This window comes from Dromiciops gliroides, chromosome 1 (genome assembly GCF_019393635.1).
Source record: "Dromiciops gliroides isolate mDroGli1 chromosome 1, mDroGli1.pri, whole genome shotgun sequence".
Lineage (NCBI taxonomy): Eukaryota > Metazoa > Chordata > Mammalia > Microbiotheria > Microbiotheriidae > Dromiciops > Dromiciops gliroides.
The window spans coordinates 315104060-315116632 of NC_057861.1; the positions used below are offsets into that span (position 1 = coordinate 315104060).

At 41.3% G+C, this 12573-nt stretch overlaps 1 protein-coding gene across 1 annotated transcript in view; it reads left to right on the plus strand.

The window, feature by feature from the left end:
* MYO5B (myosin VB) overlaps positions 1 to 12573 on the plus strand; it is a 577307-nt gene that overhangs the window by 462618 nt on the left and 102116 nt on the right. Inside the window, 3 exon segments of the mRNA XM_043977928.1 lie at positions 7883 to 8094; positions 10138 to 10294; positions 12112 to 12351. Coding sequence (XP_043833863.1) covers positions 7883 to 8094; positions 10138 to 10294; positions 12112 to 12351 — 609 coding nt within the window.

The window sequence follows — 12573 nt, forward strand, 5'->3', positions numbered from 1 at the left end:
TATTTGAGAAGTAATATAGCTTAGTCCTTGGAGCTGTTCTTGGAGTCAGGGTGATCTGAGTTTAAGTCCTTTCCCCCATCATATACTGGCTTTGTGACTCTGAAAATCCCCTAACCTCTTGGTGCCCCCATTTCTGGGCTCTTGGACTATAAATTGCAGAACAGCTTCCTTTCTGTGTTAGGGAAAGGAGATCCCTCACTAGGAGTCCCCCATGCTGGTGTAGTCACAGGTCTGGACAAAAGAATTAACTTGGTGCTTTCTTTTTGTTTGTTTGTTTGGGTGGGGCAATGAGGGTTAAGTGACTTGCCCAGGGTCACACAGCTAGTAAATGTCAAGTGTCTGAGGTTGGATTTGAACTCAGGTCCTCCTGAATCCAGGGCCGGTGCTTTATCCACTGTGCCACCTAGCCACCCCCAACTTGGTGCTTTCTAACAATACTTCATCCACTCCAAAGCAGTCCTCACCAATATGGAACAGTTTCACCTCTGGCTATGGAAATCCAAGCCATCCTTCTAAGCCCCATTCAAATGTTAATTTCTGCATGGAGTCTTCCCTAATCACTGGAGCCAGAAGTGTTCACCTATTCTCATCTTGCATTTGTATAGAACTTAGTTTGTACTAATTGGATGGTATGTATACTGCTGTGTATTTGCTTCATCATTACAACTAAATAGAGGACACCTAAGTGGTGCAGGGAATAGAGCACTGGCCCAGAAATTGGGAGGATCTGAGTTTAAATCTCACCTCAGACACTTACTAGCTATGTGACCCTGGGCAAGTCATTTAACTCCAATTGCCTTAAACATCCGGGGCCATCTCCACTCGTCCTGATATATATTTTGCCACTGGACCCAAATGACTCTAGAGGAGGAAGTGAGGTTTGTGACCTTGCACAGCCTTCCCTCACTTAAATCCAATTCAGTGCAAGTCATGACATCACCCTGATGTCATACTCCTCTTTTGAGAATGAGGACAAACAACAAAGCAACAATCAATACTAAATTATGAGTTCCTTAAGGACTATTTTAAATGCATTTTCTATTACCAAGAAGACTAGCACAATCTTCCATACAGACTAGGTACTCTGTGAATAAATGAATGAATGAAAGAATTAATTAATTAATAAGTGAATAAATGAATGAATGGAGTTGTCTGAGATGAAGCAATTAGAATAAGTACAACATGACATGAGAGCTATTATTTCAGTCATGCAGAGAAAAGTTATTATACACCCATTGAATCCCATGGTTCATTCATTCCCAGTAGGAGACTGATGTTTAGGCCTGAGAAAGTTCATTTCAGAATTTGAATTCTATCATCTTTCCTGTTGCCTTTCTCCTTTGTCCTTCTATGAGCAGCTCTACTGCCTGCCCTCCATCACCTATCAGCTCTGCATCCATCTCAGCCTAAGCATTAGGCACATTCCACCATGAAATGATTAGAGAAATGGCAATAAACATGATAGGTTGGCTGGGCGACAGCCTCTTAATAGCCATATGCAATATGAAGCAACCAGAGATGAAAAGAGCTTGTTTATTTATTGTCTCTTTCCATTTGAGGGAGAAAAAAATAGTGAGCTATTACAAACGAAGTATGCCCAAATGAGGGGCTTTTTGGGGAAGGGGGCAGGGGAGAAGGAGGAGATGGCACTTGGAAGATGTCCAAAGTCCGTTAATTCATCTACTCCACATTTGGGGGAGGGTTAGGGGACTTCCATCTAGCTTGAGTTTTCATTCATTCATTTACTCAACAAATATTGATGAACATCTTTTTGTATCAGACACTGTCATAGAACAGAAGATTTGTAGGGGAGGCAGTACGGATGAACTGGACTGGAAGAAAGAATGTCTTGATTCAGAGTTCATCCAAGAAACTTACTTTTTGTGGGACCTTGGACATCACTAAACCTTTCTGTGCTTCAATTTCCTCATCTACAAACGAGGGGCAGGGGTAGGGTTTGGGCTAAGTGACTTTCAAGGTCCCTTCTAAGTCTATCTGGTCCTATGATCTATGATAAGAGACAGTCTACCCCCAAGGAATTTGCAATCTAAGAAGATTATATGTTCTGCTATGGAAACAAAATATAGTAAGTGCTTTTACCACTTTGCTTTAAGACACTGTACCAAATATACAAGATGATACATGATACTTATTGTATGTGGTCATGATCAACCTTAATTTTATTCATTTTCTTTTTTGTTTGTTTGTTTGTTTTTGGTTTTTTAGTGAGGCAGTTGGGATTAAGTGACTTGCCCAGGGTCACACAGCTAGTAAGTGTTAAGTGTCTGAGGCCGGATTTGAACTCAGGTATTCCTGACTCCAGGGCCGGTGCTCTATCCACTGCGCCATCTAGCTGCCCCAACCATAATTTTATTGACTACTAATTGTGTGTAGGAAATGATACAGTTTGTAAATTAAACCACAGGACAATAGTATAAGAGTGTTCAGTCTTTTTAAAGTCATATGCCTGGGAGAAGGAATATAAGTTCTAATATTTGGGATAATCGAGTCACTTCTCTGGACCTCTGTTTATTTCTCTGGGAAATTATTGGAATCAATTAGATGATTGTTAATGCCTTTGCAGTTCTGACATCCTATGGTTCTAGGGTAATTGTGCCACAGAATAACATGAGCTACCAAATAGGTGATTCAAATAGCAAAGGCTGTAAATTAGAAGGGAGGCTTCACAATAAGGACAGTCATCAAGGACAACTTCATGGAAATGATGGGAATGCTCATGGCATTTATACAAACTAGTGAGGGCACCAATTTGACTTGTGCAGAAATTTGGTGTAGAGGAGTAGTAGAAGATAAGGTTAGAAAGGTAAATTGGGGGATAATTATAAAACATGTTGTTGTTTGGTTGTTTCAGTAGTGACCCCATTTGGGGTTTTCTTGGTAAAGATACTGGAGTGGTTTGCCATTCTTTTCTCAAGCTCATTTTACAGATGAGGAAACTGAGGCAAATAGGGTTAAGTGACTTGCCCAGGGTCACACAGCTAGGAATTATCTGAGGCCAGATTTGAACTAGGGTTTTCCTGACTTCAGATTTGATACTCTATCCACTGTGCCACCTAGCTGCCCAAAAGACATTGAGGGCCAAGCAAAGAAACACAAATTATGACTAATCCTATAGATTTGACATTCTTGATGGATTGAAATGGAAGGACTCCCTATTCTCCCATCTTAATTTTATTTCCATTTAGGTTCAAATCACCAAATATTTAGTGAATGTGAGGCTCTCTCATAGGAGCTCATATATAACAAAGACAAAGATCCTCTCCCCTACACCCCTCGACATCAAGGAGTCATTCCCATTCTTCAGTAGAAACAAACTGGCTAAATTGGAACAAATTTCCTAAAAGAGATTCTGTGTGTGCCCTATCTCATTTTAGTATCTGGATGTGGGTTATATTGAATCCTCCCTCAGGATAAGTGGGCAGGAATGAGGAGCAGGTGACTGGAAACCTTGGAGGTACCTGGGGTTAAAGGCTCTCTCTACTTTCCTAGGGTTGATTGAATTGATCAGTTGCCGCCAGTGGAATATCTAAGGACTTTGTTTGAAATTAAAAACATTTTTTTAAATAATTAAAATTTTAAATTAAAAAAAAATCAAATAAATTTCAAAAATCCATTTTATAAGGAGAGTATGTTGTTAGAATGAGCACTATGTCTGGCATAAGAGAAACCTGGGTTTAAGTCTTACTTCTGATACTTATAACTTTGGGCAAATCATTTGACCTGGGCGGGGGGAGGGGAGGGGAGGCTCCAGTCTCCTAGAAGACCTCCAAAGTCTCTTCTAACTCTGGATGTGGGATCATATGATCTTTCTTGGTAGATAGAATGCTGGACTTGAGTTCAGAAAAACCTGAGTTTGAACCCTATCTCAGATACTTACTATCTGCGTGACCCTGGATAAGTCACTTCAATTCTGTTTGCAGATAAGGATAGCATCTAAATTCATAAGAGTTCTTATGAAGTCCAGTATGATAGAATATGCAAAATGCTTTTCAAACATTAAAACTCTATGAAGTCAGCTATTATTACTAGAGCATCTAGGTGGTACAGTGATAGGTAGAGCACTGGGCCTGGAGTCAGGAAGACCTGAGTTCAAAAACAGCCTCAGATACTTATTAGCTGTGTGACCTTGTGCAAGTCATTCAACCACTGTTTGCCACAGTTTCATCATCTGTAAAACAGGGATAATACTAGTACCTATTTCCAAGGACAGTTGTGATAAAATGAGATAATAATCATAAAGTGTTTAGCACTCTGGCACATATTAGGTGATACATAAATGTTAGCTATTATTATGATGAGGATCAAATGAGATAATAATTGTAAAGCACCTTACACAGCATCTGGCATGTAATATGCTGTATTTAAATGTTATTATAATTTTTTTTTGTTGAGACAATTGGGGTTAAGTGACTTGCCCAGGGTCACACAGCTAGTAAGTGTCAAGTGTCTGAAGCCATATTTGAACTCAGGTCCTCCTGACTCCAGGGGCAGTGGTCTATCCACTGCACTACCTGGCTGCCCCTTGTTATTATAATTTTTATAATTGTTGTTGTTACTGTTACTATTACTCATGTTATTTGTTCTCACCCCATCATTTTATTTTACCTAATAGAGAATTGAGTCTCTGGGCAGTGGAGTGACTCAGGCATGATGTAGAAGACTACATTCCACCAAATATTTCCTTCTTAGGGTTTTCAAACTCAGAGCCAAAACAAACAAAAAAATCCCAGCCATTTCATGGCACATTAAAAGTGCTGGTTTGGGGCAGCTAGGTGGCGCAGTGGATGGAGCACTGGCCCTGGATTCAGGAGGACCTGAGTTCAAATCTGGCCTCAGACACTTGACATTTACTATCTGTGTGACCCTGGGCAAGTCACTTAACCCCAATTGCCTCACCCAAAAAAAAAAAGTGCTGGCTTCTGAGAAATATGGCCTGACAAGCAACCCTGCCCCTTTTTTTTTTTTGGGTGAGGCAATTGGGGTTAAGTGACTTGCCCAGGGTCACACAGATAGTAAATGTCAAGTGTCTGAGGCCAGATTTGAACCCAGGTCCTCCTGACTCCAGGGCCAATGCTATATCCACTGAGCCACCTAGCTGCCCCCTGCCCCTTCTTAAATCTTCCTTCCATGTATAGCTTATATTGAATTGCTTGAGTTTTTTGGTGGGAGGGAGGGAGGAAGAGAATTTGGACCACAAAGTTTTTTAAAAATTGATGTCAAAATTTGTATTTACATGCAATTTGGGAAAAATAAAATTCTAAATTTAAATAAATAAATAAATTTTTTTAAAAAAATTGTAAATCTTCCTCCCTTCACCATAAAGACCACAGAACCTCTGACTCCTCAAGCCTAGAGGTCACCCTAAAGCCCAAGAGCCCTGGGAGGCTAGAGATTTCAGTCAGTCCCTGACTCAGTTAGATTGGCCTTTTTTGCCACTATCATCTCCTGACTTCCATGACTGGCCCAGAGCAATGCTGAGACCCTCACCCTGAGAAGGAAGCTTCCCCAGATGGGAGCAACAAAATGGAAGCCGGAGTTTCTGTTTCATCATCCTCCAGACCCTGTGCAGCTGCTGCTCTCCTCAAATATTTATTGAGGGGAGGGACCAGTGTCCCCAGCTTAAGACTGGGCCCTTGAATACAAAGATTAACAAAAGCAAAACCATAATAAATAAAGAAGTAAATAATAAAAAGAGAGAGAAACTCCATATCTCTTCCCCTAATGGAGCCCATATTATCATCTCTAGACAAACCGACTGGACATGTTTAGCAGAGCATTAACAAGGGGACCAAAGTCATTCAACACAATATAGCATTTTTCACATCAAGCATGAGAACAGATACTACCCACCAGAGGCATGCCTTGGTCCACTTTAGAAGAAATGGGCAGCAGAAAGTTAAGGATCATAAGATTACGATAGGTTTCAGACCTTGAAGGAACTTCAGAGGTCATCTAGTGCAAGTTTTTCATTTTACAGATGAGGAAACACAGACCTAGAGAGATCAAGCAACTTGCCTAGTCACACAAATATTTAGCAGCAGGATTTGAACACAAATCTCTGACTCCAAACTGGGTGCTTTTCCCACTATACTACCATGCGGTGCTCTGCTGAAAGCTCTGATTTTCCCTAGGTCAGCCACTTGTTTTCATGTGTCCAGGTTTCCTACAAACCTTTTAGACTTGGTTCAGCGAATGACAACTTAAAATGATTCTATGATCTATGTCATCCGTACCAGCATCCAATGTTCTATGTATGTGGGTGGGCGTTTGCCTTAGACCCCTGAACTCTTCTCATTTCCTACATACTAGGAAAGCGAACATGGAAAATTTTTGTTTATAATCAAGCCTTAATTATCTGTGTATTATCCAATCTGTGAATTAGCCTCAGCCAAATGATTAATCACAGTTACTCCTCCCCAGCCTCTGAACATTCTTTTGGGGCTGCATCCCCTCCACCATTAACTGGGATGAGCTTAAATAAAGTATAATTAGGAAGATAGACATGTAGCCAAAAAAAATCATATGTTCTATACCAAAGCCAAATAAAAATTATTTCTGGATTATCCATCATTTCAGAATATTTATACAGAGGCTTGAATATATATATATAGAATGATGAGGGGTTTCTAAAATTTGAGAAGGGATTAAACTGTGTGTGCCCTTTGTCCCAGCAGTACCACTGCAAGGTCTGAATCCCAAAGAGATCAAAGAAAAGGGGGAAAACCTCTAAGTACAAAAATGTTTAGAGCAGCTCTTTTTGTAGTGGCAAAGCATTGGAAACTGAGGGGATGCCTGTCACTTGGAGAATGGCTGAACAAGTTGTGGTATATGATTGTGATGGAATACTATTGTGCTATAAGAAATGACAAGCAGGATGCTTTCAGAAAAAACCTGAGAGTATGAACTAATGCAAAGTGGAGTGAGCAGAAGCAGGGGAACATTATACATAGTAACAGCAATATTGTGAGAATGATCAACTGTGAAAGACTTGACTACTCTGATCAAGACAATTCCAAAGGACTCATAATGAAAAATGCTATCCACTTCCAGAGAGAAAACTGGTGAACTTTGAATGCTGATTGAAGTAGAATTTTTTCACTTTTTTGGTTTTTTGGGTTTTTTTGCAACATTGACAATATGGAAAAATGTTTTGCATAATTTCACATGTATAATTGATATATTGCTTGCCTTCTCAATGGGTGGGGGAGGTACTGGAGAGAGGGAAAGAATTTAGAACTCAAAAAAATTTTAAATGAATGTCAAAAATAAAAAATTAATTAATTAAAGAAAAGAATAAAATCTAAGAAAGGGATTCTGAGTAGAAAAGAAAAAAAGAGCCTGTATGTTATAGGTTCTTAACATTTTTTTTCATGTCATGGACCCCTTCAGCTTTCTGAATCCTATGGATCCCTTTTCATATGTATAAAATGAAATACATAAGATTATAGAAGGAACCCGTTATATTGAAATACAGTTTTCAAAATATATTTCTAAAAGTTCATAGACCCCTGAAATCTATCCAGAAACCCCTTGAAAGTCTGTGGGTTGGGGCAGCTAGATGTTGCAGTGGATAGAGCACTGGCCCTGGATTCAGGAGTACCTGAGTTCAAATCCGGCCTCAGACACTTAACAATTGCTAGCTGGGTGACCCTGGGCAAGTCACTTAATCCCAATTGCCCTCCCCCCCACCACCACACACACAAGAAAGAAAGAAAGAAAGAAAGAAAGAAAGAAAGAAAGAAAGAAAGAAAGAAAGAAAGAAAGTCTGTGAGTCCCTGGTGAAGAAACCCTGCTCCATATGCTCTGTGAATGTTGCTTTACAGCCTTGCTGATAATTTACCTTCCTCCCTCTTTCTCAAAGGACCCTGATGCATTCCAGTTTGGCCGCACCAAAATCTTTTTCCGGGCAGGCCAGGTAGCATATCTGGAGAAACTACGGGCTGACAAAGTCCGGGCGGCCACCATTATGATCCAAAAGACTGTGCGGGGCTGGCTACAGAAAGTGAAGTATCGCAGGTTGCGAGGGGCCACCCTTACTCTACAGAGGTTCACCCGGGGCCACCTTGCACGCAGGTAAGCAATGCTGCCTTCCATCTCCTCTCCCTCCCCCACGCACATACAAGACTCCTTCTGGGACATCCCAAACACCACTGCCAAAGAGTTTACTGCATATCTTTCCTCTTGCTTATGATCCTATGGTGGTTCATGCCAAGTCCAAATTCTTTTGTCCAACTTCCAAGGCCTTCCATAATCTGGCTCTGCTTTGTTTACCCGGCTTTATATTCCTCTTCTTTCCAACACAAATCGCTTTTCTCATCAGGAAAATAGATCTCTGTTACTGTCTTTGTACCCACCTGATGCTACACCCCTGGGCAAGTCACTTAACCCTCATTGTCCCACCCCACCCCCCAGAAAAGAAAAAGAACACCTCTTGTAAAGGTCAAGGTAACTAGCAGACCACCAGACATATTTATAGATGTTTTCTGCTCTGAACCTACCCTAGAGGATAGAGTAAGAGATTAACTGGAGGGCATGTTGGATCCTTGGTGTATGTTATGTGGAAAGGGGAAGTATATGTGTAGCAGAAGGTATATCAGCAGCAAAGAGGGATTCTGAATACTCAGTAAACAAAGTGATGCTGTTTTATTTATAGGGGGCGAGGAAAAGGTTTGAGGTTGTCCCAGAGTAGAGGAATTAGTGTATTCCCCTTGGAATGACTCTCTGCACTCCAAATATGATTCTGTACAGTGTAGCTTGTGTCACTTTTTCCCATGAAATTTTCCCTGACTACCCAGTACACAGAATTATCAACTTGAATATTCGTAGTACTTGGAGGCTGGGACCTAGCATGATACAGGTGAAATAGCCTTCGTTTCTTCAGCCTTAAAGTGGGGATATTGATACTTGTATTTCCCATCTAATAGGGCTGACATGAGAATAGATTAAAAATGTAAGCATGGCCTTCGTATTTATAAAGAGTTATATAAGCAGAGCTGTCAGATTATCACTGCTCCTCTGAGCATGCAGAGATTCATGGGATCATCAATGGAAGAGAAACACCCCTTCTCTTTACCCATATGGTCACTGTCCTACTTCATACCTTCATTTCCTCTCACCCAGACTATTGCCACCCCCTAATTGGACTTCAGGCTTCAGTGGTTTCCCTCCCCCAAAACTCCATGGGCTCCATCTTGTCTCTAGGATAAAAGACACTGGGATAACTCTAGTCTACCTCTCTAGCCTTATTGCTTATCACAGTATTCCCCTTCACATACTTTCTATTCTAGTCGAACTTTAAAGTGCTTTATAATGTGACATTATAATCAGTCTCTTGCCTTGCTAAAGTCATATATTTTTAAATTTAATGTGAAAAAAGCAGCCCTAAGCTTTTTATCACTGATAGCTCTCCCACTCATCATTTTGCATTAAAACCAACGCACGTCTCCATTTAAAAACTAGTGACCAATATGAAGCACTTACTCATCATGTACCATGATAAATGCCATGAAAAGGCAAAACTGGGGGCAACTAGGTGGAACAATGGACCTGAGTTCAAATCTGGCCTCAGACACTTGACACTTACTAGCTGTGTGACCCTGGGCAAGTCACTTAACCCTTATTGCCTTGCAAAAAAAAAAAAAGGCAAAACTGTGAGAGAAGATAGAAGGGGTAAATATAGGAAGCTCAATTCAAGGAATTGAGTATCTGACTTGATCTTTATGTGGCCTGTTCTGATACCTGCAACTGCTAATGCCTCTTCTCACCCCCCTTCCCATAATTACCTTGAATTTACTTTTTTGATATTCTTTATATATTTATATAACATATATATCATTTCCCCCAATGGAATGTAACCTCCTTAAGAGCAGAAACTGGTTCATTTTTTTTTCCTTTGAATTCTCAGTCTACCACATAGTAGGTACTTAATGCCTGTTGGTGAATTAATATAACTAAAGTAACTAATGACGCTATACAGAATTAAAGGGAGCATTAAAAACTTTGCTCAAGTCAATGACAATGACAAGTGGGTTTGGTAAAGCTTCCTAGGAAAGAAGGGCCTTCTTCATATATCTTAGGGAACTCAACTGGGGTGGGGGATCTCTCTTGGCTCTACAGATTGGCTGAGCACCTTCGGAAAACCAAAGCAGCCCTTGTCATCCAGAAACAGTATCGGATGCTGAGAGTCCAGCAGGGCTATAGAAGGATCTATAGGGCTACTGTCACTATCCAGGCCTTTACCCGAGGCATGTTTGTACGGAGAGCCTACCGCCAGGTACTGAATAAACCTCCTTCTCCCTCTCCCCTCTTTCCTTACCCTCTTCTCTACCCCCACCCCCAGTAAATGTTGGAAGGACGGAATGGTAGAAACTTGAGAGGAGACCACATAATTATATACATTTCTATGGTGGAATTTAACTATTAAGAGCCTACTATGTACTGGATAGCAGCTAGGTAGAACAATGGATAGAGTGGGGAATGGAGTCAGGAAGGCCTGAGTTCAAATCCAGCCTCAGACACGTACTAGCTGTGTGACCCTGGACAAGTCATTTTATCCTCTTTGCCTCAGTTTCTTCATCTGCAAAATGAGATGGAGAAGGAAATGGTAAACCATTCTATTATCTTTGTCAAGAAAATCCCAACTGGAGTCATGAAGAGTTGACGTGACTAAAAAACAACTAGGCAGTTGATTAAGTGCTTTACAATTATTATCTCTTTCCATCCTCACAACAACCTTGGTGGTAGATGTTGTTATTACTCCCATTTTATAGTTGAAGAAATGGAGGCAGACGTTTCAAATAACTTGCCCAGGATTACACAACTAATAACGTCTCTGAGACTGGATTTGCACTCAGGTCTTTAGGCCCAAAGTTTTAGCCGCCTAGCTGATGTAAATCCCTCATGTGAAAAGTTCAGGATTAACTCTAAATAAAATGAATGAGAAAACCAAAATGTTTGCTAAATGTAGTAAAAATTGGGCTAGGGTAGTGCTAGATGAATCCTTATCCCACCACAAGCCACCTAGAGGGATGCCAGGCCACCAAGAAGATTTTCTAAGAACAACATTCCTGGGGATTGTTGACAATCCTATATGATGTCTTGAGGGAATGAGGTAGGGAGGGGGCAGATGGAAGTTTTGTTGGTAGTACCAACTACCTGTTAGATGGCCATCAAGAGCACCTCCAAGAGGCAGCTAGGTGGTGCAGTGGATAGAGCACTGGCCCTGGATTGAGAAGGACCTGAGTTCAAATCCAGCCTCAGACACTTGACACTTACTATGCTGGGCAAGTCATTTAACCCTCATTGTCCCACCCCACTCCCCAAAGAAGAAAAAGAACACCTCTAGTAAAGGTCAAGGTAACTAGCAGACCACCAGACATATTTATGGATGTCTTCTGCTCTGAGCCTACCCTGGACGATAGAGTAAGAGATTAACTGGAGGGCATGTTGGATCCTTGGTGTATGTTATGTGGAAAGGGGAAATATATGTGTAGCAGAAGGTATGTCAGCAGCAAAGAGGGATTCTGAATACTCAGTAAACAAAGTGATGCTGTTTTATTTATAGGGGGCGAGGAAAAAGTTTGAGGTTGTCCCAGAGCGGAGGAGCCAGTGTAATGACAAGACTATGACTTAGCAGTCAGATCTGGGTTCTACTTCCCTCCCTGACACCATTTGGGTGATTTTTCACCTTTCTTGCCATCATTTTTCTAATTGTGAATGAGGACACTGGGTTAAATGCTTTCTTAGGAGATGGCAAGCAATTATTTTGTGATTCTTTGATTTTTTTTTAAGAAAACAGAGACACTTCCAGCAGCTTTCTTAACTACATTGTTGAAATTTATCTATGGGTTAGGCAGGTACTAAACTCCTAAAAAAAGAAAACAGCAAATGGATGTAATTTAGTAAGGAAACTCCCACTTGCCAGATCTTCTGCAACCTGGCTGAAATCCATCCTCTGAAATCTCTTTAATCTCAGAAACGTAGCCCCTTTTCCCATCCACTGTCTTCCCTTTTCCTTGACTTGGAGATCCCAGCAAGGGGAAGGAGAGGCAGGAGCAGCTCCAGCCTGAGGTTTGGTTTGTCTCTCACCAGCTCCTATTGGAGCACAAGGCCACCAGCATCCAGAAACATGCCCGAGGTTGGATGGCCAGGAGGAGATTTTTGCAGTTCCGGAGGGCGGCCATCGTCATCCAGTGTGCCTTCAGGAGCCTGAAGGCCAGGCGGGAGTTGAAGGCTCTCAAGATCGAAGCCCGCTCTGCTGAGCACCTGAAGCGGTTGAATGTGGGCATGGAGAACAAAGTCGTTCAGCTGCAGAGGAAAATCGATGATCAGGTCAGTCTTGTACTGGACACCATCAGCAGACCTTCTAGGGCTTTGGATTTTTTTGTTTTCTGTTTTGTGCATGCATGTGTGTGGTTTTTTTTTGGGGGGGGGCAATCAGGGTTAAGTGATATGCCCAGAGTCACACAGCTAGTACGTGTCTAAGATCAGATTTGAACTCAGAGTCCCCTGACTGCAGAGCTGGTACTCTATCCACTGCACCATCTAGTTGCC